Below are 27,162 nucleotides of genomic sequence, written 5' to 3' on the forward strand. Positions count from 1 at the left end.
ACAGCTTTTAGAAATGAGGCCAGACGCTTTTGTGGAGTATGTGTCTACCTCCAAATATGAAATACGATACACCCAATGTCACAGTAAGCACCTTAGGAGGAATAACCCCAAGTACCAGCACTGGAGAGCAGCTCTGGGGAAGGACCTGGGAGTCTTGGTGGGTGACAGGTTGACCATGAGCCAGCACCATGCCCTGGTGGCCCAGAAGGACAATGGTGTTCTGGGGTGCATCGGGAACAGTGTGGCCAGCGGGTGGAGGGAGGTGATCCTGCCCCTCTACTTGGCCCCAGTGAGGCCACATCTAGGGCGCTGTGTCCAGTTAGCAATTCAAGTTCTGGGCTCCTCAGTACAAGAAAGATGAGCAGCTACTGGAGAGGGTCCAGTGGAGGCCACAAAGATGATTTGGAGTCTGGAGTGTCTCTCTAATGAGGAGAGAATGAAGGAGCTGGGCTGGTTTAGTCTCGAGAAGAGAAGACTGAGAAGGGATCTCATCAATACATATGAATATCTCAAAAGCAGGTGCCAAGAGGACGGTGCCAGGCTCTTTTCAGTGGCACCCAGTGACAGGACAAGGAGCAATGGCCATAAACTAAAACACAAGAAATCTCACTTCAACCAGAGGAAGAACTGCTTTATGTTGAGGGTGTCAGAGCACTGGAACAGGCTGCCCCCGAAGATTACGGAGTCTCCCTCTCTGGAGACATTCCAAAGACACATGGACACATTCCCGTGTAAGGTGCTCCAGGTGACCCTGCCTTGGCAGGGGGGCTGGACTGGATGATCTCCAGAGGTCCCTTCCAATCATAACGATTGCGTTATTCTTAACCTGCTGGGTGAAAGAAACCGTTCGGCCTAGGTTGCCTTAGGGGGGGGTCTTATTTGCGTTTGCGTTTTTATGTTATTTCCCAGGGCCCGGCGTTGATGGACCCACGGCTGACCAGTCCCACCCCCGAGGAATCCCAGGCCCTCGGGCCCATCCCCGGGCGCTCCCACCGCCCCGCCCACCCCCGGCCCGCGCTGGGCCGGAAGTGAGGGCAGGCGGGGAGGGGGCGGGGCCGCGCGGCGCCCCACGGGCCTCGGCCGCCGCCATTTTGTTGGCGCCGGGCGCTGCTGGCGGGGCGGGAAGGGTCGGGAGTTGTTCGTCGGCTCCTCCTTCGTCGGGGCCGAGAGGCGGAGACTGAGCGCGGCCCGGCCGGGACGGGACGGGACGGGACGGGACGGCACGGCACGGCAGGGCTCAACGCGGCGCAGCGATGTCGGCATTCTCGGAGGCGGCGCTGGAGCGGAAGCTGTCGGAGCTGAGCAACTCGCAGCAGAGCGTGCAGACCCTGAGCCTGTGGCTCATCCACCACCGCAAGCACTCGGCGCTCATCGTCAGCGTGTGGGAGCGGGAGCTGCGCAAAGGTGAGGCCGGGGCCGGGCGGGACCCGCCGGAGGCGCCCCGGGGCGGCGGGCCCGGGGAGGCGGCGGAGGCGGCGGTCCCCGCTCCGGAGTGTGGCTGCCCAGGGGAGGGAGGATGGCGGCGGGGCTGCTCGGCCTGCGGAGCCGGGGAGGCAGGCGGGGAGAGAGGGAGGATAGGCCTCAGCGCCTGGGGAGAGCGGAACTGTTGGGGCCAGCGTTAAACGTCCGGGCTCCGGTGCTCGATGACCGTGGGCTGGCAGGTGCTTCTCCTCCCCTCGCTCCTCTCTCTTCCCTCCTATGCTTCCTTCTCCCCTTAACGAGATGCCTCTGAGGAGGCTGCCCCTTGTGTTTTATCTCCCCTTTTTTTTTTTTTTTTGTGAAGAAGAAAGGAAAGTGGGAAACGGGAAGGAATCCGGCGACCCAGGGGTTTAAGGCTTTTTGTTGTTAGTATTAATTACAGCTCTTTCAAGACGAATCCTTTTTAGGCATTATTTTTCATCGTCTGTAGTGATGGTTAGCTGTAATACTATTTGAATTCCTTATCCACTCAGGTTTTCTTGCCAGAAACTGTTCTTGAAGGGCAGATGAGGATGGGAATACACTGAGGGAAGAGCAGTGTGGTGTGTCCAAAGTAGTTTTTACTTCCTGGTTTTGCCAGATGGTTAATACCAATGTTATCATAATAAAAACATGAGTTTCTTAAGCTGTGTTCAGTGTGCAGACTTAAATGCTAATGTGGCTTCCCGTTTAACAGGAAAGAACTTGCAGCTATAGGCAGTGGTTCAGGGAGTGAAAGGCATGGCATATGAAGGTTTATTTGACCTGACTGGAAAATAACTTGATCTTAAGTTGGTTCTTTTAAGAAAAAGAAAACTCACTTGCTAGAACTCTGCTTTGCTCTAGGAAATGATGCTGTTTTCCAGTAGCTTCCTTTGGACCCTCACTAATATGTGGATCTTTAATGGGAAAAATAGAAGACTCAATCTTTCAGATTGAGAGGAAAAACAGCACTAAGCCATTACAGGATTTACGAGAGAGGAAGGAACCACTGAGTTTTGTGTAATATGACTACTGTGGTTTTGTTTAAAGTACTCTTTTTGTGGGAAATGTTATCTTTTGAACTTTGAGGCATGAGTTGAATTATTTTTTATATTGACTGAAGAAAGACCGACTTGGAGGCATATTCCATCTTAGGAAATAAACACCTTTTCACTCTATGCTAGTTGCAAGCTTGCTTTTTTGTTCCAGGAGAAAATTAATGGGTCTCCCATCTGTCTGAAACATTTCACCTTTCTGGGCCTTGTAATCAGACAATGTGAATGCTTGGGGTTTTGAATGATACCAGAGAAGTATCTTAATTGAAATAGAGACAGAGTTTTGGTTGCTCATCTTAATTAACATGCACAATACTAGTTCATAGTAATCTATGATACTAATGTCAGTTCTTAACTTCAGTTTTCCTGTTGTGCTGGTTGACTAACTGGAGAAATGAGATCTTTGAAACCTGGGCTACATGTCTGAAAGTGGCATTGAGAGGCAAGGATAACAACCTTCTTTTGAGCTTTTGGTGAGAATAGCTGCCATAGTTGGGTTTGTTTTGTTTGTTGACGTTGTCATCCAGCTTTTGCTGCTTCAAAGTAAGATTTTTCTGTGACCTCTCTTTGGATGCCAGCCTTCAAGGGTCTGTGGAAAGCATGTGAAACTCTACCTGTGGTAGGAGTAGCTTAGTTGCTTTCAAGGTCCTGACCCTTTTCTTCTGGGCTTTTAGGCCTATGTGAAATGTTTAATATTGGAAAATAGGAAGTTTCATTTGAAGCTGGCATAGTTAATATACACAGGATGTATCTTAATTTTCCATCTCATATAATACCCGAGCTTCGTGAATGTTAGCTTGCATTTATCTGACACTAACTTCTGGCTAATTGCAGCACAAAATTGTAAGATGGTGCCTAATCCCCAAAGGTGGGTGTAGTGATCTAAGCAGACAGCATGGGAAAGATGAGAGGAAAACCGGTGTCGTGTGGTGAAGCAAGTGCGTGAAACACCACAAAGTAGAATATTGGCAATGAGGCTGTAACTAGAATTCAAGTTTAAGGCTCCTGACTTGCTTGTCATCCAAGCCATAGAAACATGATTTCTCTTGTACCTGAGAGGAAAATTACCTCTATTTGGGGAATATGGATACAAAAATTATTGTCATTGTCAGCTGCTATTGCTAGCCAGTAGTATCCTGAAACCTTCCCTTCCTAGATTTTATTTCCTTTCATTTTATCACCTTTTTTATTGTCACTCCTGTCTCCAGACCTTCCTTCCAGCCTACTGCCTTTCAGGAATATTGTATAACTAGTTGGGTTGAACACAGTACAATGATACTACGTTTTTTTTCTGGATGCTTTCAGTTTTGGTAAAAGATCTCCAGCTTCAGATGAGCATGCATGAGCCTTTCTGAGCATGTCTCTAGTTATTCGTAAAGACAAGTGTGAAGATCAGAGCTCTTTTTTTCCTAAATATTTGGTTCTGATTCTTTCATTTTTAAAATAGTCGTTTTCTTTATACCACATTGGAGTAGAGGTGAAAAGACAGCTTTTCAAATCTTCATATAATTTATGCAGCATGAAATGTTAGTGCCTTTCTGTTTACTTGGGTTAATTGGCAGTGGTCAGGTTCCATATTCTGGCATCTCTACGGATCATCAGTTCAATACACCTTCGTGTACAGGTTTTCTTGAAAAGTGTGTACTGAGGAAAATGATCCTGCATCAGCTAGATTTCAGATGTATGAAATGTATTGCTCAAAGTTAAATAGCTAATTACTTGGTAGTCATAAGCTTATTCAGTATTTAAGTAGTTAAGTAGTACTAATTAATTAATTTGTGATGTGATTACATCAGTCATTTTAAAAAGGCAACAGGTGGGCCCATTTGAACTATGTAATTTTGTGTTTCCAAAAAGGGAATGGCTTACAGCGTTTCTTTTTAAACAGAGTGGTGGCATAACAGATACAAATTTGTTGTGTAAGCCTGCAGTCACTGAATGGCTGCTGGGAAACCCCTTAGGAAACTCCTTTGAATAGGCTCCTCTGAGATGGAGTCTGTTGAGAATTATTTTTTGTTATTTGCAAGTCAGGTACGTTCTCTTGCATACATTTCTTACTCCCTGCTTTCAGGATGCTTTGCAACTGTAGAGGTTTGGTACTTGTTGGTTTTGTTTTGAAATGAAAAGTTTCAGTTCTGCAATTCAAAGCATCTGCCTTCAAGGGTGAACAGTAACTGCTTGTTCAGTAGGCTCAATGTGCAATTTGCTGTACTTGGTTATAATATGTTCTTTTTCAAAGAAAAAAAAACCCAAATTGTTTAAAGTTTGTAATATGGAACTTGTTATTTTGAGTTCCAGTTAGTTGTCCATGATAATCTTTTCCTATCATCTCATTTTCTCTTAGCTTTTCCAGGCCCAGCTCCGCCACTTGTTAAGTATTTATTTCTTAGTGATATTTTAGTAACCACAGAAGCACAGACTATTCTGAGTTGGAGGGGACCCACAAGGATCATCGTGTCCAAGTCTTGGCTCTGCACAGGACATTGTCGTGTTGTATCTTTAAACCTAATTTCAGATTCAAGTATCTGTTTCCTCAGAGGCTGATGGGTCATCTCATTGATAAGTCAGTAACAGAAACTGATGGTGATCATCCTCCATCCCTCTTAATCACTTGACCTCTTGTTTTGGCTGTCATCTGTCACCTCACCCGTGTCACGCTGATCATTGGCTTCCCCATGCAGCTTATCTAGGTCAGTAGAGCCATTTTGTATTGCCTTTAAGACAGCCACAGTTGTGTAGGTACATCTAGGCTGCTACAGGGGGATGTATTTGTAGTGCTTGATTCTGCCAGTTCACCTGCTGTTCCAGTTTATTATGTTTTTTGTTTTGTTTTGTGGTGTTGGAGTCGTTCAGTGGTATAAGAAGCTCCTTTTTTTGCTTGTTTATGGATCATCTGCAGCTTCTGCTGCTGGGACATATGCTGGTGCTTGGGTCCTCATCCAGTATAGCTGTTGGCATTGATGCAGTATGTTTTTCTGAGGCTGCTGGCTGTTGTGGCAGCTGCTGAAATTTGGAAGATTTTTAGTAAGTAAATTGAGAAGGCATAGCAACACTGAAAGCAGATTTGAAAGTTGTAGTACATCTGAATTACTCTTAATATTTAGCTGCTTTGGAGCACAACTACATCCAAAAGTGCTTGCAATATAGTGCCTTGCAGATGGGAAGTGGATCACAGGAAACAAGTTCCTGGTTTAAAGCAATTATTTTCTGTACCATGTGGTGTGTTTTTTTTCTGCCAGGAGAAGGAATCTTTCTCTTCTGGTGATTGTAAGATTATTTTACTTAATGGTGGTATAGTGTCATTGGCCAGTGTGAGAGAATAAATAGATTTTGGTTTCTTTTACTTAAGAGAAGCAAAACGATGGCTTTCTAATTTCACTGGTTATGCCTGCATGAATCTTCTCATCTATGCCAAAAGGTTTGGAGAGCAACAAACAGGCAAAACTTGGGGTGAATGGGCATTGGGTCAAGTTAGGGAAACTTATTTGCTGTGTACATGATTTACAAAATGATCTGCAATCAGGAGCAATAGAGTGGCAATATGAGAGCCTTTCATTTAAAATAGTTACACTGGAATTGTGTAGTCCAAACCTGTATGTCACCTGTACCTGCCTGTCTTTCACCATTCTGGTTTGGAATACTTAAGTGTATGGTCTTTTTCCTATCCTGAAACTGTTGCTGCTGTCGATGCATATCCATCGCAGCATTTTACCAGCCAGGTGAGGCAATGAAAGGAATTGGTTTGTTTCATATGTTCAGGTAATTCAAGATGCACTAAGTGCAGTGGGAAGCTTCTGCAGAGTAATTATGTTGGAATGGTTTCCTTGGTCTGTGACCAGCTTTCTGGCATTCCCGTGGTAATTTGATGCTGATGGCCTTTTTCCCAACAGTGGCTGTGTGCAGTGTTCCCTTTGTTACTAGTCTCCAAACTCAGAGTCAAAATACTTAGACCCTCAAACCGTGAACACATTCAGAGGGGAATGGGCAGTCCCTTTTCCCTCTTTCAAAAGAAAACACAACAATTATCAGACCTTGGTAAAATTCACCAGGTGACTGTGCAAGGTTGAACACTAGTTTAACCTTTTCTTAGAAGAAGGTTAATGAGGTTAAGTGCTTGTTCTACAACATGCCTTTTATGGATTATGTTATCTTTGAATTGTCCTTTCTGGTGGCAGCCCCTCTCAAGTGGCTTTTTAGACTAATATTTCCAAAGATGCTCTGCTTAATCAGCTTGCATAAAAACCCATGTTAGCTCTCTGCAGTGTGAAGGATCAGTGGTCTTGCACTCAAGTTTCAGTGCTGCTTGACTGAACAATGTTTGGTCTTGTAATAAAAAGCTTGAAAGCTTGTCAGGTATTCACAGAGATGTCATGAGCTCCTCTTGCGAAAGTGTGAAGCATGCTGTGAGACAGAAAATGTCCCAGAGATTTTGGGAGAAGTGCTGCTGCTCATATACTCCATGTATGTAGACTAAAGTAATTCAAATGAAACTGAGCCAAGTCTTTATTTGAATGCATACTAGAGAGCTTTAGTATGCTAATGAAATGTTTAGTGCTGATAACTGTTGTGGGATTTTAGCATACTGATCCTTATTGTCTCAAATTCTCATTGTCTCCCTTTTGTTAGGTGGTATTTTCTTTCAAGGTCAGCTGACAGAGCAGAGCTGGCCTGTAGAAGGTTACAGCTTTGATGTAAAGTTTTCAGATGGCTCAGTCAGTCTACACACTTGTAGTGGGATGTAAGTGAAATCTCTTATGCTTGTGTGTTTTTCTGTAGTTTCTTCCAGTATATCTAAGATAGGCTCTAGGGAAGAGGTGTAAACCAGCATGAAACTAATGGGCATGTTTCTAGCAATCTTCACAGGAGCTCAATTTCAAATGCAGGAGGTAAACCTGGAGAAGACAGATACAGGTGATTATTTCTGACTTTGAGTTCCAGGGCTAACCTTGGTGAAAATGACTGGTTTATTGCCTTTCAGGGTAAAATACCGGTTTCTTGCACTAAAGTGGTGGCTTATCAGTGTTAAGAGTTCTCTGAGTATTATGGACGAAAGCATATAATGTCAGGGCATCTGTACTGAACTGCTAGAGAGCCAGGCATACCCATGCAGAGCTAACAAGAATGCGTTCTGGAGAAGGATGGATTGCCAAAAACTGAGGCTTGATAATGTAGTCTCCCTGTAGATATCTGAGTATGCTAATCGTTGGTGAAATATCATTGTTATCTGAGGAATATTCATTGCCATTTAAACATGTCAGATACATTTTTGGGACAGACATAGTTTCATTTGCAAGGTGCCAGTCCCATGTCATCTCACTGTGGCTGCTTTAAGAGTAATCTGCTTTATGCGGCTCTTTTACCAACCAGCACTGTTGACATGTTAAAATATTTCAGAATCCAGTGCTTCAGGGAGCTGCTTTGGTGGCTAAACGGTGAATCTGACTGCAACAAGCAGAGGAGTTACGTGAACACTGCACAGATCTTCTGAAAAGATGACTCGATCCAACACGGATGATTTCTTGACAGTTTTGTGTTTGCAGACTGTACTTTTGGTGTACCAGAGATGCTGTGGGTTGGCTGCTTCTAACACTGTACATTCTGGCAGTGTTTTCCTTTCAGATCCTTCTTCAACCTAAGTTCTTACAGGTTTTTTCCCTTCATTTTCTTCTGACAGTAAGAATGCTTTTGCTAATACCTTGCCATGTGTTGAGGACCTTCAGAAATCATCTGTTTGATCCATTTTGCTATTCTGAGGTTTATCAATGCCCAGGGCTGGAAAGTTAGTATCACTGCTACTGAAGAGAGATGTTTTAAACATAGCTCTTTTTCCAGAACAGATTTATTTGGTCCTGAATTTAATTTTGTGTTTCAGAAATCACTGGTTAATTTACAGTCATGCTAGCAACAGAATGTTTTCAGCTCAGCCTCAGTTGCCAGAGGTTACGTTGCACTTCAGTCTCACGTGTGAGGCAGAGTGCTAGTAGACCAGTATGTAAGTCTTGAAGATTTGTGAAGGGAAGGGGAACACTTCTCAAGACTAGACATAATTTTTTACCTTTGGAATTTTGTGCAGCATACTCTTACAGCAAAAGGAATTAAATTTTAGTTCACAATTTTCCTTGTGAACATAGGGGTAGAATATTAGTTGACTTTTCAACCAAAGCCACAGATGGCTTAATAGTGGGTTTAGAATTTTTGTTCATTCTTCATAGCTTTGTTGATGTTGAATTGAAGTAGGAAGCTGAAAAGGTAATATTAGGGGAAATAAGCCTGAAAGTGACTTTCTGGAGTTTAGGTTGCTTTTACCAAATATGATACATCAATCTTTTACTATAGTGAATAGACAAAGTCTGGGCTTTGTGAGAATCGGCATGACCTGGCTTCATGGCACTGTATCCACCTTCTGTTTTTGCCAGCCCGATTGATTCGGCTGTTTATTGGAAATAAGGAAGTTGGGGTCTCACAAATGAGTTACATCACTGAGGATTAAAACATGAGGGGTTTTATTCCTGTGAAATGGGTGGACAAGAGCCTATCCTGCATGCAGTTCCAGAGGATATGGGATGGGGAACAGCCTGCTTCATTAGATTTTGACTCCTAATTCTGGGCTTATTTAAAAAATGGGAGAGGGGGCAGAGTCATCTTTGGTAAACGGTAGTTACTTTTTGATATGCCTATGAGACAACTTGTTTTTTCTGAGATTCTCTCTTTGAATAATTCAAAACTTGCTAGGTGTCAAAACTCTGATACATGAAACATAGGTAGGAGATGTACTGTTTTATCATCAGTCAGGTTTTAATATAGAAATTGAGCAGCACAAGTTTATAAAACCTACATTTTAGATTAGCCAGATTTTGACCCAAATAGAGTAATTTCCCGGGTGCTTGCATGTAGTGGCTTCACTGTTTGGAGCAGACTCTTTGTAGAGTCCATCTTGTGTCCAGCACTTCCAAGCTAGGCTTTTTTTGCTAGTCTTTAGTTTGCCTTGATTGTAAGAGAAGTGCATTTTTACATTTAAGAGAGGGTTTTTTCCCCAGTCAATCCAGAACTCCCAACTTGTTAGATGTGTCTGTTCAAGAGGATGGAAAGAATTCAGTACTTCAAGGAGAAATCCTTCAGAGGAGTCTTTCAGTAGTGGAAAATTTGTTCTCAAAAGCATTTCCCTAGAGAAAGCATCTTAATATTGAATTTTCCCTCTATATGTGAGGGTGGTGGCTCTACATTTTTGAGAGGATGGAGTAGAAAGTAACAAAATCAAATCATGTTTGCTTGCACAAATTATAAGAAATTCTATATTGTCTTTACCACAGCGCTGCTTTCTTTGAGAGGGCAGAAAAAACTTGTCTTTAAAGAGAAGCTTCTTTTTAGGGTGTACATACTGAGATTATGTGGTGGTAGTGATATTCTGGTGTTAATCAAGGGTAGAAGTGTTACAAGAACAGTTTCAGTTCCAAGAAACTTGTAGACTAACGAAGATTAGATGAAGCGTGATTGTAAATGAATGAAAATGGCCAGGTAGAAGCACTTAGAAAACATGGAATAGATTTTGAGAAGCAACTTGTAAATTGGAAGCTTGTAATCTATTGCACATTAAGAGAGATGGGATAAGGTGCTAAGATGCTTGGAGAAGAGATACACCGCATGAGCTTGACAGTGGTTTTTGGAAGTGTTTTTGTGATACTACAGCTGCTGGCACATGAGTGTTTTAACAGTGAGGAAGGGGTGTATCACAGTGAAAGAGGGAGACTGACTAGGGGCTGACTGTTCAGTTTGCTTAAATCTGAGAATGAGGAGTGGTTAGGTACGACTGAGTGAAATTCAGGCTGAAAAGGAGGAGGTTCTTCACATGAGTGATTGTGGATCTGTGAAGTGCCTTGTCAGAAGATTTCATGAGTGTAAGAAATTTATGCAGGCTTAAAAAAAAGCTGAAGTACTTGGAAGAAATCCATGAAGGCCACCAAACAGGAACCATATAAGGCTCAGGAAAACACCTGGAAATAGTTTGGGGATGAAGAACACTTTGGAATATCTGGGGGTTTTTTCTTTTTGTTTTTGGAGATAGCGCTGAATGGAAGTTGTGTCATACTATGTAGGAAGAAGAACTTGAACAAAGAGAACAGAAGGGAGAGAAAACTTAATGGGTGACCAAAGTCTTTCCACATGAAAATACTGAAAATGTGAAATGGTGCAAGCAGTAATGAAAATGGGTGATTGATTTCAGGGTGCGGGAGGTGTGGGGGCTGGGTGTTTGTATTCAGTATAAACCTGGATACATAGATATTAGTTAAAGGAAATAAAATTTCTAATTATTCTTTATTTTTCTTTTTATTAGCAAAACCAAATAGGAAGCTGACGTTCCTGTACTTGGCCAATGATGTCATACAGAACAGCAAAAGGAAAGGACCAGAATTTACAAAAGACTTTGCCCCAGTAATAGTGGAGGCTTTCAAGCATGTTTCAAGGTACAGTAAACTTGTACATGTGGTATCCTTCATCATACTGTATTTGAGGGGTGTTTAGAGAAGTCATCAGTTGATCTCTTCTGGCCCAGCTAGTCTTCATGTGCTATTTCTGTATTTGAAGTCTTGTCAGTTTAATTTATGCAGTATTCTTTTGATCTTGGATAGTCTTAACACTGTTGGATGAAGTTTGATAGTAAATTCATCAGCATTCAGTCCCTTTTTGCCTTGGAAAGCTGTTAGCTATTCCTGCAATTAAGACTTTCTTACTGTCTGTGTTTATGTGCTACACCAGTTTGACATTTTTCATTACTGGGTGTTGCATGATTTCTTTTTCCCCAGCAGCCACTAATCTCATTGCATGAGAAAGCTGGAGTCTTGATACAGGATTATTTTCACAATGATACACAGCTGTTGAAGCAACATAAACCTATTTGTAGTGTTTGCAGATTTATGGGTTGAGAAGAAAACAGAGCTGGGTGTTGGCCTTTTTTTTTTTTTTTTTCCTCATTTGCTTGCTAGGACACCTTGAACTGGTCTTTGCTTTCTTTAAAATGTGAATTTGTTATTTTCTGAGATAATTTGACTTCTGATGCTTGGATATTGCTACGGTCTGTGAAGGTCTTCCAGTGAAAAATATCATGCGGCAGTGCTATCCTTCTACCTAGTGCTGATATTTGCTTCTTTTCCTTGTAACAGTGAGTCTGATGAGAGTTGTAAGAAACACCTTGGTCGAGTGCTATCTATCTGGGAAGAAAGGTCTGTTTATGAAAATGATGTATTAGAACAACTTAGGCAAGCTTTGTGTAAGTATTTTGTGAGAGTATGAAGTTTCAGGCTCATTTGAAATAATATTACCCTGACTGCTGTGTTTGTTTTCATTTAGATGGAGACAGAAAGGTGAGGAAGCGCACATATGACCAGATAAAAGTTGATGAAAATAACTGTTCACCTCGAAGTTCTCCCACTGATCCTCCTCAGGTAAAACCATGTGTATAAAATTCTGTATTTACATACGGCTTCATATAGAATTTTTCAGTAATTCTTGTTTTTGAATGGTCTCTGTTGTTCTTTTTAGTGAGGTACTGTTTCTGGGCAAGGGTGGCTGCACCTGAAGCTTTTCATAGTTCTTCAGTGGGGTATGCTGTAACTTTAGGTATTTGACAGTAAACCCAGTATATGAACTGTATGTCCAGCTTTGTTCATGTCAGGATTTCAGCAGTAGTTCCTATGATGTATTGAATTCTCCTTCGGTTTCCAGGGTAATAGTGAATAACACACGTACTAGAATAAGGTTGTTACGGATTTATCAAGAAAATATTTCTCAATCTTTCAGTCATGATGGCTGTGAAAAATTCTTGTGTACCTTGCACTGTTATGGCTTTTCTAATTCTTGTGGGTTTTTTGTTATGGTATTGCCCTATCTCAAAAGGTTTTTTGTTGTAGCAGAGAATGACTGTTCTCCAGTCATCACAGTTTAGTATGTTTCTCTGTAGCAGATATCTGGGCTTCTGTGAACATCAGCCCCACTTTCAGAAGAAGTGCACTGATAACAGTCTTTTGCAATAGTGAAGCAAAACGACAAGAAAAACAATTTCAAAAAATGTATAATAAAATGAAAGGTGCTGTAAAATAATCACTACTGTCAAGAAGAAAAAAGATTTATAAGTATTCCTATACCAGGAATTTAAATGAAAAAGCTCCTGTAGAAAGGTGACCTTTAAAACAATGTTGTGCTGAGAATTAAACGTTACGTTTTGTTTTGACTCTAAAAGCTGATACTGTAAATGCTGTTAAAATACCATCCAATCAATTCTAATAAGCTTGTTGTAAAATACTTCTGTTTTGTTCTAGGATCTGTTTATTTAAACTAGTTCTCAATCTCGCATGCTTTTTTCAGACCACAGATCTCATTAGAGCATTACAAGAACTAGAAAACGCTGCCTCTGGGGATGCAGCAGTTCACCAGAGAATAGCTTCCTTGCCTATAGAGGTCCAGGATGTGTCCCTGTTAGACAGAATAACAGGTGAGGGTTGGGGCCTGGTAACCGAAATGCTGTTCTAAGAACATAATGGTACGTAATGAAATCATGCTTTACTTGTTTTTCTCTGCTTGCTTTTTAGATAAGGAATCTGGAGAGCAACTTTCCAAAATGGTAGATGATGCATGTATGTTACTGGCGGATTACAATGGCAGGTTGGCAGCTGAAATAGATGATAGAAAACAGCTAACTCGAATGTTATCAGACTTTCTCCGATGTCAAAAAGAGTTCCTTGCAGAGAAAGAACATAAGCTGGAAGTGCGTAATGTTTTGTTTTAGTCCCTTCTTCACTAAAGCTTGTTCTTGCAAATGTTTTTAGTTAGCCTAAACAACTTTTCTCTCCAAAGATAAATATTTAATTGCCACTGTTACGTCTTTGCTTCCAGCACATTATTAACACATTGTTTGATTCTACTGTTCTAAACCTACTAAACCAGCTCTTTCTGTTTTTTTAGCTATTCAGTCTTTGTTATATGTACAGACTTAGTTTTAGTGGTGCAGATAGAAAGTCTTATCTTTAGTCTTACAAACGTAATTCTTTATAGTGTAATTTTTTTTCCATGCTCTTTTCATTCATTGTTGTAAGTCTTAGTTATGTATTTGCTAAAGGATAAGAATTTAATTCCTGGTTTCAGCACAACTTTTTAACCTGACTCAAGTATCCATTAAACCCAGTAAAATGTAGTTGTAGCTTCTACAGCCTGTCACGCAGCTGGTATCAGCATTAGCACCAGCAGGACCAAACAGAAAAGAAGGATGCAGAGTGAGCAGCTCATTATGAGCAAATGATCCTTTAAGTTATTCTGTTCTTTGCTGTTACCAGACATCTTTTTTCCTTTCCTACTATTTATTACTGTAAAGCCTCCTATTGAACATTCCACATATTTAGAATATGTCCATAATTTCATGTCAATTGCTTCCCATTGCTAACGTGGGTATTACAGTAATGGAATTGAAGCTGCAACATTTTGCAAGAGGAGATATCTGAACAATCATGGTGCCCTGTAACTGCAGCATATGCATATATGGTCCCGAAATTAATTACTCTTCAGGTTTCGTCATATACGCCTTTCAAGAACATTTTCTTTCTCTAGTGGTTTCTTTATCTTTTGATAACTTCATAACTTGAGTTCCGATTTTGTGGTGCCTTTGTTCAGGAAAATGCTGTTCACAATGTATTTGAAGTCGTCACTCAGATCATTTGTATCACTCCTAGCCTACTCTTACTTCCTGACTTACTTCCTTTCCTCTATGCCTCACAGAAAAGCAATTGATGAAGGTTCTTTCTGTCAACCTTACTGTGTTTATCCTGTGGGAAGAATATCAACCAACTTCATGTAAGATAGATGCTATGCATGGTAGTGCTGATTGCAATAGCAGCTGACCCAACTGCATAATGGAACCTGGAAGATTAAAGAACAGGAAGCCTTAAGCTTTTCATCACAAGCCCTGCCTTCCCTCTGTGTGTGTAATGGGTTTGAAGGACAAGTTCCCACAGTTTCAGTGAAGGGCTGGTTGTCTGTATGACTAGTTTTTGTATCTCATTACCAGCAGTATACCCTGTTTAGTTAGAGTAGACTACTGGGATAGTGGATTGCTCAAAAGGCAGTGACTTAGTCCTTCAGACAGATTTAGACTTCTGTAAAACAAGTGAGCTCAATTTAAAAGAAATTAAAAATGGTAGTGCAGCTGTGAGCAGATTCCACCCTTGTTGGTTGTTTTCAACAAATATAAACCAGTGTAATTTCCCAGTATTACTACATTAGAGAATGCATAATTCTGAGAGAAAGCAATTGCATATTACTGGGCTGTTACAGTCCTTCAGATGGTTTCTTGGCTGAATTATTTAAACTGCTAAAGAATTTAAATCTAATACAGCACAGTTCCATTTTTGGACTAGTTTGAGGCCTTTCTTTAAAAAGTAGGAGACAGTCTTTAGTATCTGTAGCAGTCTGTTCTAAACAGGTGAAATCCTAGGATGCCGGAGTGCACCGTAAGAATGTTTTTTGGCTGATTAGCGTGGCATAAATACAAGTTCCTAATAAAGAACTATGAGCCAGGATGGTGTCAACCTGGTTACTGATAAAGACCTATGAGCCAAGAGATTTTAAAGAACAAGAACCTTAAAATGTAGTTTTTAAATTAGTGTTGAGTAAATTGACTTCATGCTCACTACCAATAGTGCTTTTTGGTTTGGCAAGTGGAGGCTGGTAAACATTCTGAAGTTTTGAAATGTAAGATTAGGATGTCTTAGTGATATTGTCTGTAAGGCTTGCTGACTTAGCGTATGTAGGATTTTTTTTGGTGATTAAGAAATGGAGATGAAGCAAAGACTCTGTTTTTACAGATTTGGGAAATTCCATGGCTCAAATTGAACCTTGCTTCCTGGCTTCTCATTTGAAATAGCACTAGGAGAGGGCCTGTCACCTAGTTCTTTGGGAATGTATTTCTCTCAACTGTCTGTCCCTTGCTGCTCAAGTTTCATTTCTGGTGAAATTAATTTGTTCTAGACAAGCTTGTTTCTTGTGTTAGACTTCTGGCTGTTGACACTTTCCTGAATGTAACTTGGTCTCTCAGTTGTAACAGAAAGTCTTTATTTCTTCCTGAATTAGTATCACCCGTCTGGGAGTATAATGCTGAGATCCTAGCTTACTGATTTCTTACCATACCAAACAGGTATAGTAAGGAACAAATGGATGTATTCTTAGTTGAATCTAGAAATGTTACCTGCTGTTAACCTGGTTTAACAATTAGAATTGTAATTACTAAAGAATTGTCAGTAGCTTTCAGCTTAAGATAGAACCTTTAGACCTAAATTTGCAGATCTTTTATCTTCTAAAGATAATTTACTGGTAAGTAATTTTAAATAACAATCTTTCCATGAATAATTTTTTATGAATAAGAGTCTCTCTAATAGTTATTTCTGAAACAGAAGTGCATGATTCCCATCAAAAGCAAGGTAATGTATGTGCTAAATCTTGACAGGAAATTTTGATAACAGATAAATAATGTCATGTCTGCATCAAAAGCTAACTGTACAGCTTAGTAGGTGACTTTCCTAAGTATGTTTGGGGTAAGTAGTGTCATCTTTAACTCTTCAGTTGTTTTCTTTAACATCTGTCTAGCTTCTGTTGCAGGTGGTGGACATGGACCTATCTTCTAATGATGTCAGCATCCATTAGTACACACATCCTGCTAAAAATAAATTTAAGAATCAAAATCTTGTATTGTCTGTTGTTTTTGAAAACTTGAAGAGGAGGAATTCTGTAACTACTCATACCAAACCTCTGCTATTTTCATCTATATTCTCACAAACGTTGCTGAGTTTATGCCTGAGATGGATCAGTATTTATTCAGTGTCATTCCTTTTTCTTGAAGACTAAAATTTTCACATGGTTGTTCCTAAAACTCTCACATTCTTTCAGTGAAATAATTCAGAATTCCCAGTGCAGAAGTTTGGGAGTTGCTTGCATTGAAGCTGCTATTTCCAAAAGGAGAAAGCTGTGAAAACAACACTTTTTCAGACTTCTTTTTAAATTACACTGTTGGGTTTACATGATCAGGAATGAGAAGTGATGAATGTAGGACTTGTCCTTCACAAGCACAATAAAAAAACTTCCACTTTATTATAAAGTAACAGAGAAGCTGTGCTTTATAATTGCACTTAGGCCCCTTTAAAATCCCCCTCAAATTTACAATCGTGCTAAGGAGTATTTTCTGTTCACTTTTGGTAGTTTTAAAGTAGTGTAAATATTTAAGGTTCAGTGTACTGTGGCTCCAGCTAGGATTTCTAGCTAGATTGGATTCTGTCTATTAGAGGAAATGGAAACTTTTGCAGAAATATTTTGTGGAACACTTTTTTTCTGAAGCCTTGGAGGACTGATACCATTCCTATTTTCTATTACTATGGTTGACTTTTCCCCTCTTTGCTTCTGTGTTGTATCTCCCTGCCTTGTCTCCTAGTTTTTCAGCAGAAATATTGGTTGGTCTCTTGGTCTCACTGACGGATAAAAAGAGATATTTGTGTTATACAGGAACAAGGACTTGGGTGTACATAAATTGATACCCAGATGGTTTATGTCCTTTTGATAAGACTGTCCTGTTATTCTAGAATTAATATGGCCTTAAAAATGACATGAACAAGAGAAGAACTTGATTTACTGTTCTCTCATGTTTCTTTGCTTTTTGCCTCTCCCTGCCCCAGACTCATGGATTATAAAGTAAATAGTCTCTTACTAAATTTCAAATAAAGGGTTTGATAGTTGGAAATCTTACATGACTCATGAACGGTAGGTGTGAGTAGGGGATCACAAGACACCCTCTCACCTTTATTTTGACCTTTTGGAAAGATGTAGTATTGCTACACTTAGCATGTAGTGGACATACAGTTTCTTGCACACTCTCATCACCTTACCACTTTAAATTTGGGAATATCTTGTCACTAGGTCCAAAATTTTATGAAGGAAGTGCTACTTTGGGAAGCCTGCTCTGATTTAGCAGCTTGTATTTAGTTAAAGCACTTAATGTTGCTGTCTTGCATTTCTGGTTTTCTACAGCTCTAGAAGCAGTATTCGTATTCTTATGCTCACACATCTGGTTTTAATTGTGGTTTCTTAGCATGTTGAGAGAATATTTTATGTTCAATGCACTTTTATTTCATGACTGAGCTTTTATGGCTCCATATAGCTTGACTTGTCTTCCTAAAGGTTTTAATTTTGTCTTGGGATTTTACAGATAAACAGCAAGCAGTTAGCCTTGACTTTAGCTCTGGATTTGAAAGACTTTTTTTTTCTCCTGCTCAGTTCACACTTAATGGTTTCAAATGCAGACAGAAATGTTAAGCAAACAGTTTAGGGGTAGCAGTGGTATAACAGGCCTCTTATCCTTAAGTTTTGTTTTGCAATACCAGACTGGATTGGTACTATTGTCTACTGTTGCCCTTCACCATGGCCTTCATGTTATCACAGACTGTAGTGCTTTTCTTGCTGTTTTTTTTTTTCTTTATACCCCCTTACTCTTCTCTAGTATGTTTGTATGTCAGGTTTTTTTGTTCAGTGACAGATTACTTAGGGTAATATATTCCATTATGCTTTGTACTTTTCAAGTCCAGCTAATTGGGATTAATTTTTTCATAACCTTGAATCTGAGCATCTAAATTATTTTACTGAGCTTTGGTTGAAGATTGATTTGTAGGATGAGCCCTACACTGCCTTTTGTTATGGGGTGGAGTTTGCAGCGCTGTAGGTGATCTACAACTCCGTAAATGTGGTAACAGTGCAGTAACTCAGTCTGGAATTGGAGCTGAGCAGGTAACAGTGCAATGATTACAGAAATGGTAGCTGGGAGGTATCAGGAAGTGGTCAGGAAGGTTCATCCAAACTCCCTAGGACTGTTTTGCTTATTTGAGATCTGATACATGCTTGATAACAGAAATAGTGGTACCTAATAGTGGTACAAACAGACCCTGTCGTGTGATCTCTTGACATGATGAGTGATTGTACTCATTTTTTTTTTCAAGATTGCAGCTTCAGAAACTGAAGCTGACTTAGCATTGCTTGCAGTTCAGGGAATCTATGACTTTTACTGAAAGGTGTCTTTTGAGTCAAGGCAGATATTGTTAGGCTGAGGGGAATATGACTGGATGTCTGTTTTTATTATAAAGGGGGGAGAGCCTTCACCAAAATTACTTTCTTTCTCTAGTGTCCCAGTTTCAAGTAACTTGCCCTGTTTTTCAGAGAAATATATGTAGCTCTTGACCATCAGGAAGGAACTGTAGGCTAAAGATCTTTAATGCATATATTGTTTATGTTCTAGCTCTCCCCATCATGCCATGTACAAAATGGAATGTGATTCAGGAACAGACCACTGTGTTTAGGTATTTGTGTAGATTGGTTGAAATCCCTTGCTTATAGGTTGGCTATTTGAATGGCCATTTGAGAGGCTTTGTGTAGTGTAAATGGTTTGAGTTGCACAGTGCAAGTCCTTTAGTGAATATTGGCACTGGGGTTGTGTTTCTTTAAAAAACAAAACTAAATTTCGGTAAGATCGGTAGTTTGGATTACCTACCCAAAGGTGACTGGGGAGAATTAAGTGACCACTGAAATAGAAGTTAGAAGTTAAGTTGAGGGGATGTTTAAAATAAGACATAGGTTGCATCCCTTATCTGCAGTAGAAGTAGGCTTGCTAAGTGTTCTTACAGGTTGCTGACCTATCTTTTAGATGTGGTTGCTTAGTTTCCATAAGCACTTTTTTCAGTGACAGGAGATAAAAGTTTTAGAGTTTCAGAGAAGTAATTTGCAAGACTAGAGTGGAGAAACAGCAGCCCTTAATGACAAACACAAAAAAGCAAAGTCAAATGGTCAGTGCATTTTGTTCCCCTGTGTTGTACCTGTTCTATGAGAATAATGCTTATTTGACCCATTTTTATAACAAATTTATAACTTCTCTGTACTTGAGCAATAAATATACCTCTTTCATATAGTGACTTATTGACTGCAGCCTCAGATACCATAGTATAGAGTTACTCAGTTTGTACCTAAAAGAATATTAGACTTCACAGCTCACTGTTGACATTCAGAGCGGCAGAAACACTTGAAGGCTTCCACCTTTTAAATTGACTTATCAGATATGTGAATATAAATCCTGGCTTTCCCAACAGATTGAACAGGTTGTAGTTTGTACTTTGCTCATCCTTGTAAAATAAAGATAAACTTTTGCTTCAATTCATCACATTTTATAGCATTGTTTGTCATTCAAGATACTTTTGTTTTGAAACAAGGTAATAAAAATGTTACAGATTTTATATTTTTTTTTTCCATTTCACCCTTATTGTTTGTGCAGGGTGAACTTTTTTTAGCTTTCACTCTGCAACCTACCCATTAGTTTTTATTTGAAAGGGGGGAAAAAAAGGTATATATGTATGAGATACCACAAGATACCAGGTACTTAATACCCTTGAGGTGCATTTTGAATTCCTCATTATAAAAACATTGGGAGAAGATACTGGTCTTGACTAGCTAGGACTTGCTGTTGTTTGTGTGACTTTTAGCCAGAATGTTCCTGGCTATTGCCAGCCAAAAACTTCATACTGTTAATCAAAATGAATGGATCTATCTGTGTCATCCTCAGAAGAACAAGTTTTGCAGGTATGTAAAACCTTGTGCAAACATCTGAGATGATGGGAAATTATAAAGGGAATAATCAGTGCTCTAACTTGAACTGAAGTTTTTTGAAGGACAGCTGTAGATTGGCAAGTGACTTTTCTGTAGTGCATTCTGCAGTAGATACTTCCTTTGCTTTGATCAGGAGTTTGCTGGAATAAAAAGAAAACCTGGATATGAGAAATTGATGTAGGAAATACTGATACTGTAGTGCCTGTTTACATCAGTAATAGCAGTGAGATTTTTCAAATTCAAACTGCCTTTTCTGCAATCCCTAATTTCCAACAGTAATATTGTTACTGTTTAAGTTTTTTTTTTTAATCTGATGTTTGCGTCGGTAGACAATAAATTTAAAGATTTTTCTTTTTTATCTGTATTTTCAATACAAAGCAGAACTGCAAACCCTGCTTGTATCTCTCCTACAGTTAGAAACTTGCTTTTGAAATTATTTGTTGAGCTCTAAATAGGAACATAAGACCACACTGAGTGACAGGTAGTCATTCTAGGCAGACTAGACATCGGTCTTTCTCTCTGGGAGTTACTAAAGAAACATTGTAATCTAGTTCAAAAAACCCTTGATGTTATGTATGGAAAGGGAGAGGGAAGGATGTTGGAAAGCTCTGTTCCAGAATTTGAGATTACTTGTATAAAAAAACTGAATGAAAATAGGTTGCTTTAGTTAGTGTCTTCTGGTTGTTTCATTTAATAGGAAAATAAGCCAGTGTGTATTTGAAGATAGTTGTAGTTGACTCAAAAGCTGTGCTCCTTAAGAGTTCTCTTTAAATAGTGTCCAAATTAAAGCCTCTGTTGTTAGGCTGATACTCAAAAGTTGTTTTAAAACTTCTACAGTTTTAAATTGTATTTATTTTAATGTTTCTGCTGTCACTAAGATCTAGAAACTTTATTATAAATAAGGTTTTTTTTGTCTAACGAGCTTCTGTATTAAAAGGAAGCACCATGCTTGAGTTACACTTTACTATGACCTATAACAATCATTACATTTTTTTGCTCCATTTCTGATAATGGTTTGCCTGGTTGATTGGAAGGGCTGATGAGAACTGCTTTTAGAAATCTCTGGTAGAAGAAAGAAGAGAAATGGCTAGAACATCAGCTTGCTTTTTCTCTCAGCCTCTCTGAAACAACACAAAACAGATTTTATTCTATTGCAGGCTTCTGATGTTTTCACTCAAAACTACTCCAGTGCTTACAGAAGAAGCCAATTGTGTAAAATCTGATGTAGAACATAGTGGCACTCATGCTGTTGTGGACAGCTGATACTTTTTTGGAGAATTTGAATGTACACAGCAAGGAAGCAGTCTTCAGGTGGACAGCAAGTAGCTGTGAGTTGGCATGTGTGCATCCAGTTACTGTAGATCTTGGGCAGAGTGCTCACATTTACCCCTGTTCTCACTTCTGCATAAGAAAATAATTCATCATCTTATGTAGTGGTCTGAGGTGGCAAATATTTTCAGAGCCTGTTAATGTATCACCTTTTGTTATGTTGTATTTTAACGTCAGCATAGGGGAAAGTAAGAAATGTTAATTTCCACAAACTAATTAGTAAGTATAGGTGCCATTTTTATGACAAAAACCTGTTTGCATTTAAAAAAAAAACATGAGTGAAATATTCCTCTTTTGGAGTTGACATTTTGTAGTGTGTAAGAACAGTGCACTTTCAGTGTGGGGATTTTTTTTGTTTGGTTGTTTCTGGGTGGGGTTTTTTTGTTTTTTTTTTTTTCTTTAAACCCAGAGCTTTAATTGAAATTTGTCTACTATTAAGCCCATCACTTATGGGCAAAATATCACGGGAAATAAGAAGAACATTCAAGAATACATGTGAATATTGCATGACAGATCAGAATAATTTTTAGTTTTAATAATTTTGTTGTAAGAATTGGGCTCATGAATAGAAATGAAAGAGTTCATAGTCAAACTGCGTTAATCAGAAACGAAAGCTATTCTGTTTTCCTAGTTTGAATTCATTATGATCTTCTGTAATGGTCCTACTAAACTAGCCACAGGGTTTATTGTGACTGTTGCAGACAACTTCCATCTCTTCAGCTATGGCTAATTGCAGAGGGCAGAAATACTCTTCAGTAGGACTCAGTGAAACTGAATTTTACAAATCAAAACCAGTAAAGCACCACAGTTGCACTAATGTCTTAGTTAAACCTGGGGAATTTACTTCAAAATATCCAGACTTTTACAATAAAATCAGCTAATCCTCATTCCTAAAAAGCTTAGAGAACAGTAGGCCACTTCATGGTGCAGTAGGTCAAGAGCACCAGCTGAGAAAAGATGAAAACTGTTAAGGAACATAGTTCTTAGCTGGACTGTGCTGAAAAACCCAGTTCTTAAAAACTCTCTATCTTTCTCTTAAAGCTTATTGATGAAATACAGAACATTGAGTAATGTTCCCTTTCAGCTAGTAGCAACTGCAATTAGTTAATACTGGCCTGATTCTGAAAATTAATTTCCAAGATTAATGATAGCCTTTTTTCCTAGAGAATCTAGTCTGGAAGGCTTGCCTCCATGCTGAAACACATGATGAGGTGTGAATCAAAAGAGGGTGGAATGGGAGGAGGAGAACTGGACTTTCACATGATGGTACAGCTACTTGCAGAAGTATTTATTCTTGTATTGATTGGAAACTGAGATTTTATGATCATGTAGACACATGCCCACTGGTTTTTTTTGTGGTTGGGTTGGGTTTTATTTGTTTTGGGTGGGTGGGGTTTTTTGTGTGGTTTTTTGTTTTTGTGGGGGTTTTTCTCCTTTTTTTTTTTTGCTGGCACCCTATTTCAAAATGTGTTAAGAAGCTGGGTTATTTTCTTCATACCTGGATTTCTCTCATTGATTGGGGTATCGCACATGTGTCTTCAGAGTGGGGTGAACGGCTTGGAAAGTGTGAGTTGAGGTTGAGGACAATGTTGAAACACCAGCTCTCTGACTGTTCTTTGAAGTTGAGTCAGTAGTATTCTGGGGGGTGTGATGTTAGAGTAGTTGAATGCTGTTTTAGCAGCAGTGAGGGAACAATGTATCTCACAGCTGTAGTGCTTGCTGAGAATTTGTTTCTTCGCCAGGAAGAAATGGAAGTCAAAGGAGTGCTCACCACCACCTGATAAGTGTATACCATGGTCCTTACACTTGCCTTAAAACTTTATTTTAAACCAAAGGAATAGCCAGAGTACATTTACTTTTGCATTTGACTGAAGCAGATGTGAAGTTTTTCAGTTCTTCCAAAAGTAAAAAAAAATACTGTATTGGTCTAGCTTGGAGTTGGTAAAGTTTTTCCACTGCCAAAGTTTGGAGTGCTGTGGAGTAAAATTGATGGAAATAAGGAGAAGCAGAATGTAGAGAAACAACACAGGATGATGTATAAATCCTGTAAATGAACTCCTGTGTCGTCTTGGAATTTCATTTTATTTATATAGTTTGAAGATGTATCTCTGACATAAAAAATGCATGAAGTTGACTTTACTAGAGAGGGCAAAACATTTTTCTAATATTTCTCAGTTATTGCTGGCAGTGATTGGCAGAAGAGGAGGGAGTGAATTGCTGTTACATAGGGCTTACAGGTATTGTCCGATTTCCTGGGAGGCTTGACTGTTGCAGTTACATTGCCAGTCATATCAGTTCTTTCCTTTGGCCGGGAAGCAATCCTAATTATTTAGCTCTTGCAAGTTTGATAAAATTACTTCTGTGAATATGTAAAGAGAAGAGAGGCCCAGAGAAATGCTTCAGTAGCTCTTCTCCCCTCAGTCCATGCTAGTCAGCCTATGGAGCATGGAACCAGCCATAACTTCCACTGCTCTTTGCCACAACAATAGTTAGGTGATGTAGAAGACATCAAAGAATAGTGGGGTGGAAAGGGGAGAGTTGGAGGGTGCACACTGGCTGGGAGCTACTGTGGGATAGAGAATTGGACTAACTGGGATGGAGATGGGACATTTGGCTGTTTGTTTAGAGGAACCAGGTCACATCATAGTTCACTGAATGGTCTTTTACCGCTGTGCTGCCCCATCTTGAATAAATGGTACTGCTGTGGGTGTAAAATTGTTGTCTGTAATGATAGCATTGAAACTGTTTCTTTGAAAGTAAGGAATCTAAGGAGACAGTGTTTGAGGTATTCTCTCCAATACCACTAGCTGTTTTATTTTCTTGCCTGATTCACTGTTAAATTCTTCAGTTTTTTCACAAAAACATCTTTGTTTAATTTTCTTCATCTGTGAAACTGACATCACAGCAGGTTCTTACATTCTGACTGGGTTTGTAATTTAGAAATATATTATGAATTTGAATTGATTATAAAACCCCTCAACCTTATGCACACTAGTATGATAACCCTATTATCTAATAGAGTACATCCCTCCATCACAAATAGAAGAAAAATCTGATGTTACAACTTTTTGAGATTGAAGATGATGTTCAGAATTTGGAATGAGATGGTATATATTTCAATGGAAACATTTGAAACTTTTTGTTAGTGTCAAAAAGGAATTTTGATTACTTCTTTTTCTGCACTTCTGTGCTACCAAACTGAAAAGGATACACCTTAAGTCAGTGCAATGAGAATGGTATTTTTGAGGGGCATAGGTAGGAGAGGAATGTATTACCAAGTTTTAGGCAGAGACAAGTATGTTACATTTTGGTTAATGGGGGAAATAAGGACTCTGATGAGATAAAGTGCTGTTAAGAACATTATCTGGCCCAAATAATCTCTCCCTGAATCAGGCTTATTTCTCAACGCAAGAGATGCACTCTCCCTCTGTAGTTGAGTTTGTTTTCCATAGTATACACATAATTTTTAAGTGGGGGTGAGAGAGGAAGCTGAGAAGTAGGAGAAATGCCACAAGCTTTCTAAAATAATTGTAGGCATTACTGTAGCTATGCACCAGAGGGCTGGGATATTAATCAGTATTTTGTGATTTAGCACAAATCCTGAAGTATTTAAAACTATTCTGTGCATCTCTTGATTTAAGTATAGGCTGGTGTTAACAAATGGATAGAAATCACTGTAAAATTGAGCTTTGGATCTTCCCAGAATTTAGACATTTCCCTCTGTATTTTGGTGGGATTTTTTTCATTCCTCCCCATGCATCCAGACCAGATTTTTTATGTTACCCTGTAAATGTGTGGAGAATCGGCTTTGTAGTCAGAACATGCTACAGTTTTAAAGCTTGGCTGGAAGCAGAATTTGAGGTAGAAAATGTGTAGTGGCTGCTTAGTTACTTATGACATTGAAAGACAGTTTTGAAAAACAGAATTGAAAGTTGGAGATAAGCATTGAGTTCTGAGTTCTGCCCTTCAAAAGACCTTTATTTTAAGGTCAGTTCTGAAAATAGAACTTTAACAACATGTCAAAAATAGCAATAAAATAATGTGAAGTGGGCTGGAGAATCAAGATTTACATCTGACTGTGGTCCTACAGGTTAAGTAGATGCTTATTGGGCTCTATTTCCTCAAGTGTTAGGTTCTCATGACCACTTTCCATTCCTAATTATGTATTTCCTCCTTTGTTTCTCTTCAGTCAGTATCAAAGGTTCATTTTACTCCAGCCCAAATACTTCATTGGACAGCAAAGGAAGTAGAGGGACGTCATTGTTTGTTGTTACCACAGTTATTTATGCCTTTAAACAGTTCTCACATTTTATGTGGAACACTGAGCTCCTTATAACTTCCTTAAAGACAAGCCTCAGAACTGTCATGTTCTCAGTAAATGTGGGCCCTTTGATCCTGAAGAAGGTAGAAGGCAGGAGACAGCAGACGGTGTAACTCCCCCGAGTGTTACACTTGGCAATGTTTCAAACACACAGTTTTGATGTAATTTATTTCTAGGTTGCTAGTAGCTACCAGAGTAGGAGGAATGATTCTGCAAAGGCAGTAGATATGAAATCAGTCATTTTCTGCATCACATCCCTATTTGCTATATATAATGACCCATTGCTTTATTTCTTTTTTTGTGCACTATCATTTATTCTGCATTCTCCTCAAACCATGGTCACTAAGAGACCACTGAGAGCATTGCATTCATAGAGAATCTCCTTTTTCTTTGCATCCCTCCACCTTGTCTTTGCTGTCCTACACATCCAGACTCAACAGTGAAAGCTGGTGCTTTTCATTGCCCAAGATTTCAGAGAATCAAGGTGAAGCCCAGCTTACATTCTAGATATGTTCTAGAAACATGAAATTTTCCATCTTAAGTTACCTGTTTTCTAATGCAGGTAATTGACATCCTTCAGCTGTAGTGAACCATGGGCAAAAGGTGGTAGCTCAAAAGGCCAGCATATTCGATAGCTAAATTTGGCAAGCTGTGCCATCATCAACTTTATTTTGGAGTATTTGTCATCCAGAGGAAATCAGGGTTTTTTTTAAATTGATACTCAGCACATAGCTTCCAGACATACCTGTTTAGTCTTACTCATCTATGATTCCATAATAACCAGTGTGAGAGATGCTGGATGAGTGCCAGTAGATCATGGTTTCCTCTTTCCTCATTTTCTTTCTTCTGCTGACACAACTTCTGTTGTGGTGATTTTTGTTGCTGCTGTTGTTTTTTAAAATGGTGGGACATCAAACAGTCTTTAGTTTTAGAGTATTTAAATCTAGGAGCTGTACCACTGTAATTAGCATTGTATACACTGACTGTTTAAACAAAACAATTTAGCATGTCATCTTGAAAGCCAGACATTTCTTGTATTTGCTGTCACAGGTCATGTAGTGAATAGAGTGCCATTTCCAGTAGAGAAACACATCATTTGGCATAGGATGATGTTAGATGCAACCTCTGTAGAGAGAATTCAATTCTGTCTGTGTGTATACCTGTTGTTTGCTCTCTTGTGATAACACAACTACTGTGCTTAGTTCATCTGAAGATGAAGGAATGGAAAATCCCTATTTATAACCTTACCTGTGGAAGAAATCAAACATTCTTGCTCAGTCAATGTTACCTCAAAGACTTTTATCCTCAGGCTGAAAGATTGTGGAATAAAGTAGTGATGCAGGC

General features: G+C 39.3%; 1 protein-coding gene across 2 annotated transcripts in view; it reads left to right on the plus strand.

Moving 5' to 3' along the window:
* Positions 1-1,085: 1,085 nt before the first annotated feature.
* RPRD1A (regulation of nuclear pre-mRNA domain containing 1A) overlaps positions 1,086-27,162 on the plus strand; it is a 44,105-nt gene continuing 18,028 nt past the window's right edge. The window contains exons 1-7 of one of the 2 annotated variants that reach the window (XM_042048917.1): positions 1,086-1,404; positions 10,828-10,957; positions 11,654-11,760; positions 11,841-11,935; positions 12,855-12,981; positions 13,079-13,254; positions 16,134-16,216. In XM_042048917.1, the coding sequence (XP_041904851.1) occupies positions 1,254-1,404; positions 10,828-10,957; positions 11,654-11,760; positions 11,841-11,935; positions 12,855-12,981; positions 13,079-13,254; positions 16,134-16,178 (831 nt within the window). In that variant the 5' untranslated portion in view covers positions 1,086-1,253 and the 3' untranslated portion in view covers positions 16,179-16,216. Of the gene's footprint in view, positions 1,405-10,827; positions 10,958-11,653; positions 11,761-11,840; positions 11,936-12,854; positions 12,982-13,078; positions 13,255-16,133; positions 16,217-27,162 lie in introns of those variants that run through there. The other variant, XM_042048916.1, reaches the window with a different exon arrangement.

Source organism: Corvus kubaryi, unplaced genomic scaffold (genome assembly GCF_017639235.1).
Source record: "Corvus kubaryi isolate FWS band 111438036 unplaced genomic scaffold, C.kubaryi_AGA036_p1.0 68, whole genome shotgun sequence".
Taxonomy (NCBI): Eukaryota; Metazoa; Chordata; class Aves; order Passeriformes; family Corvidae; genus Corvus; species Corvus kubaryi.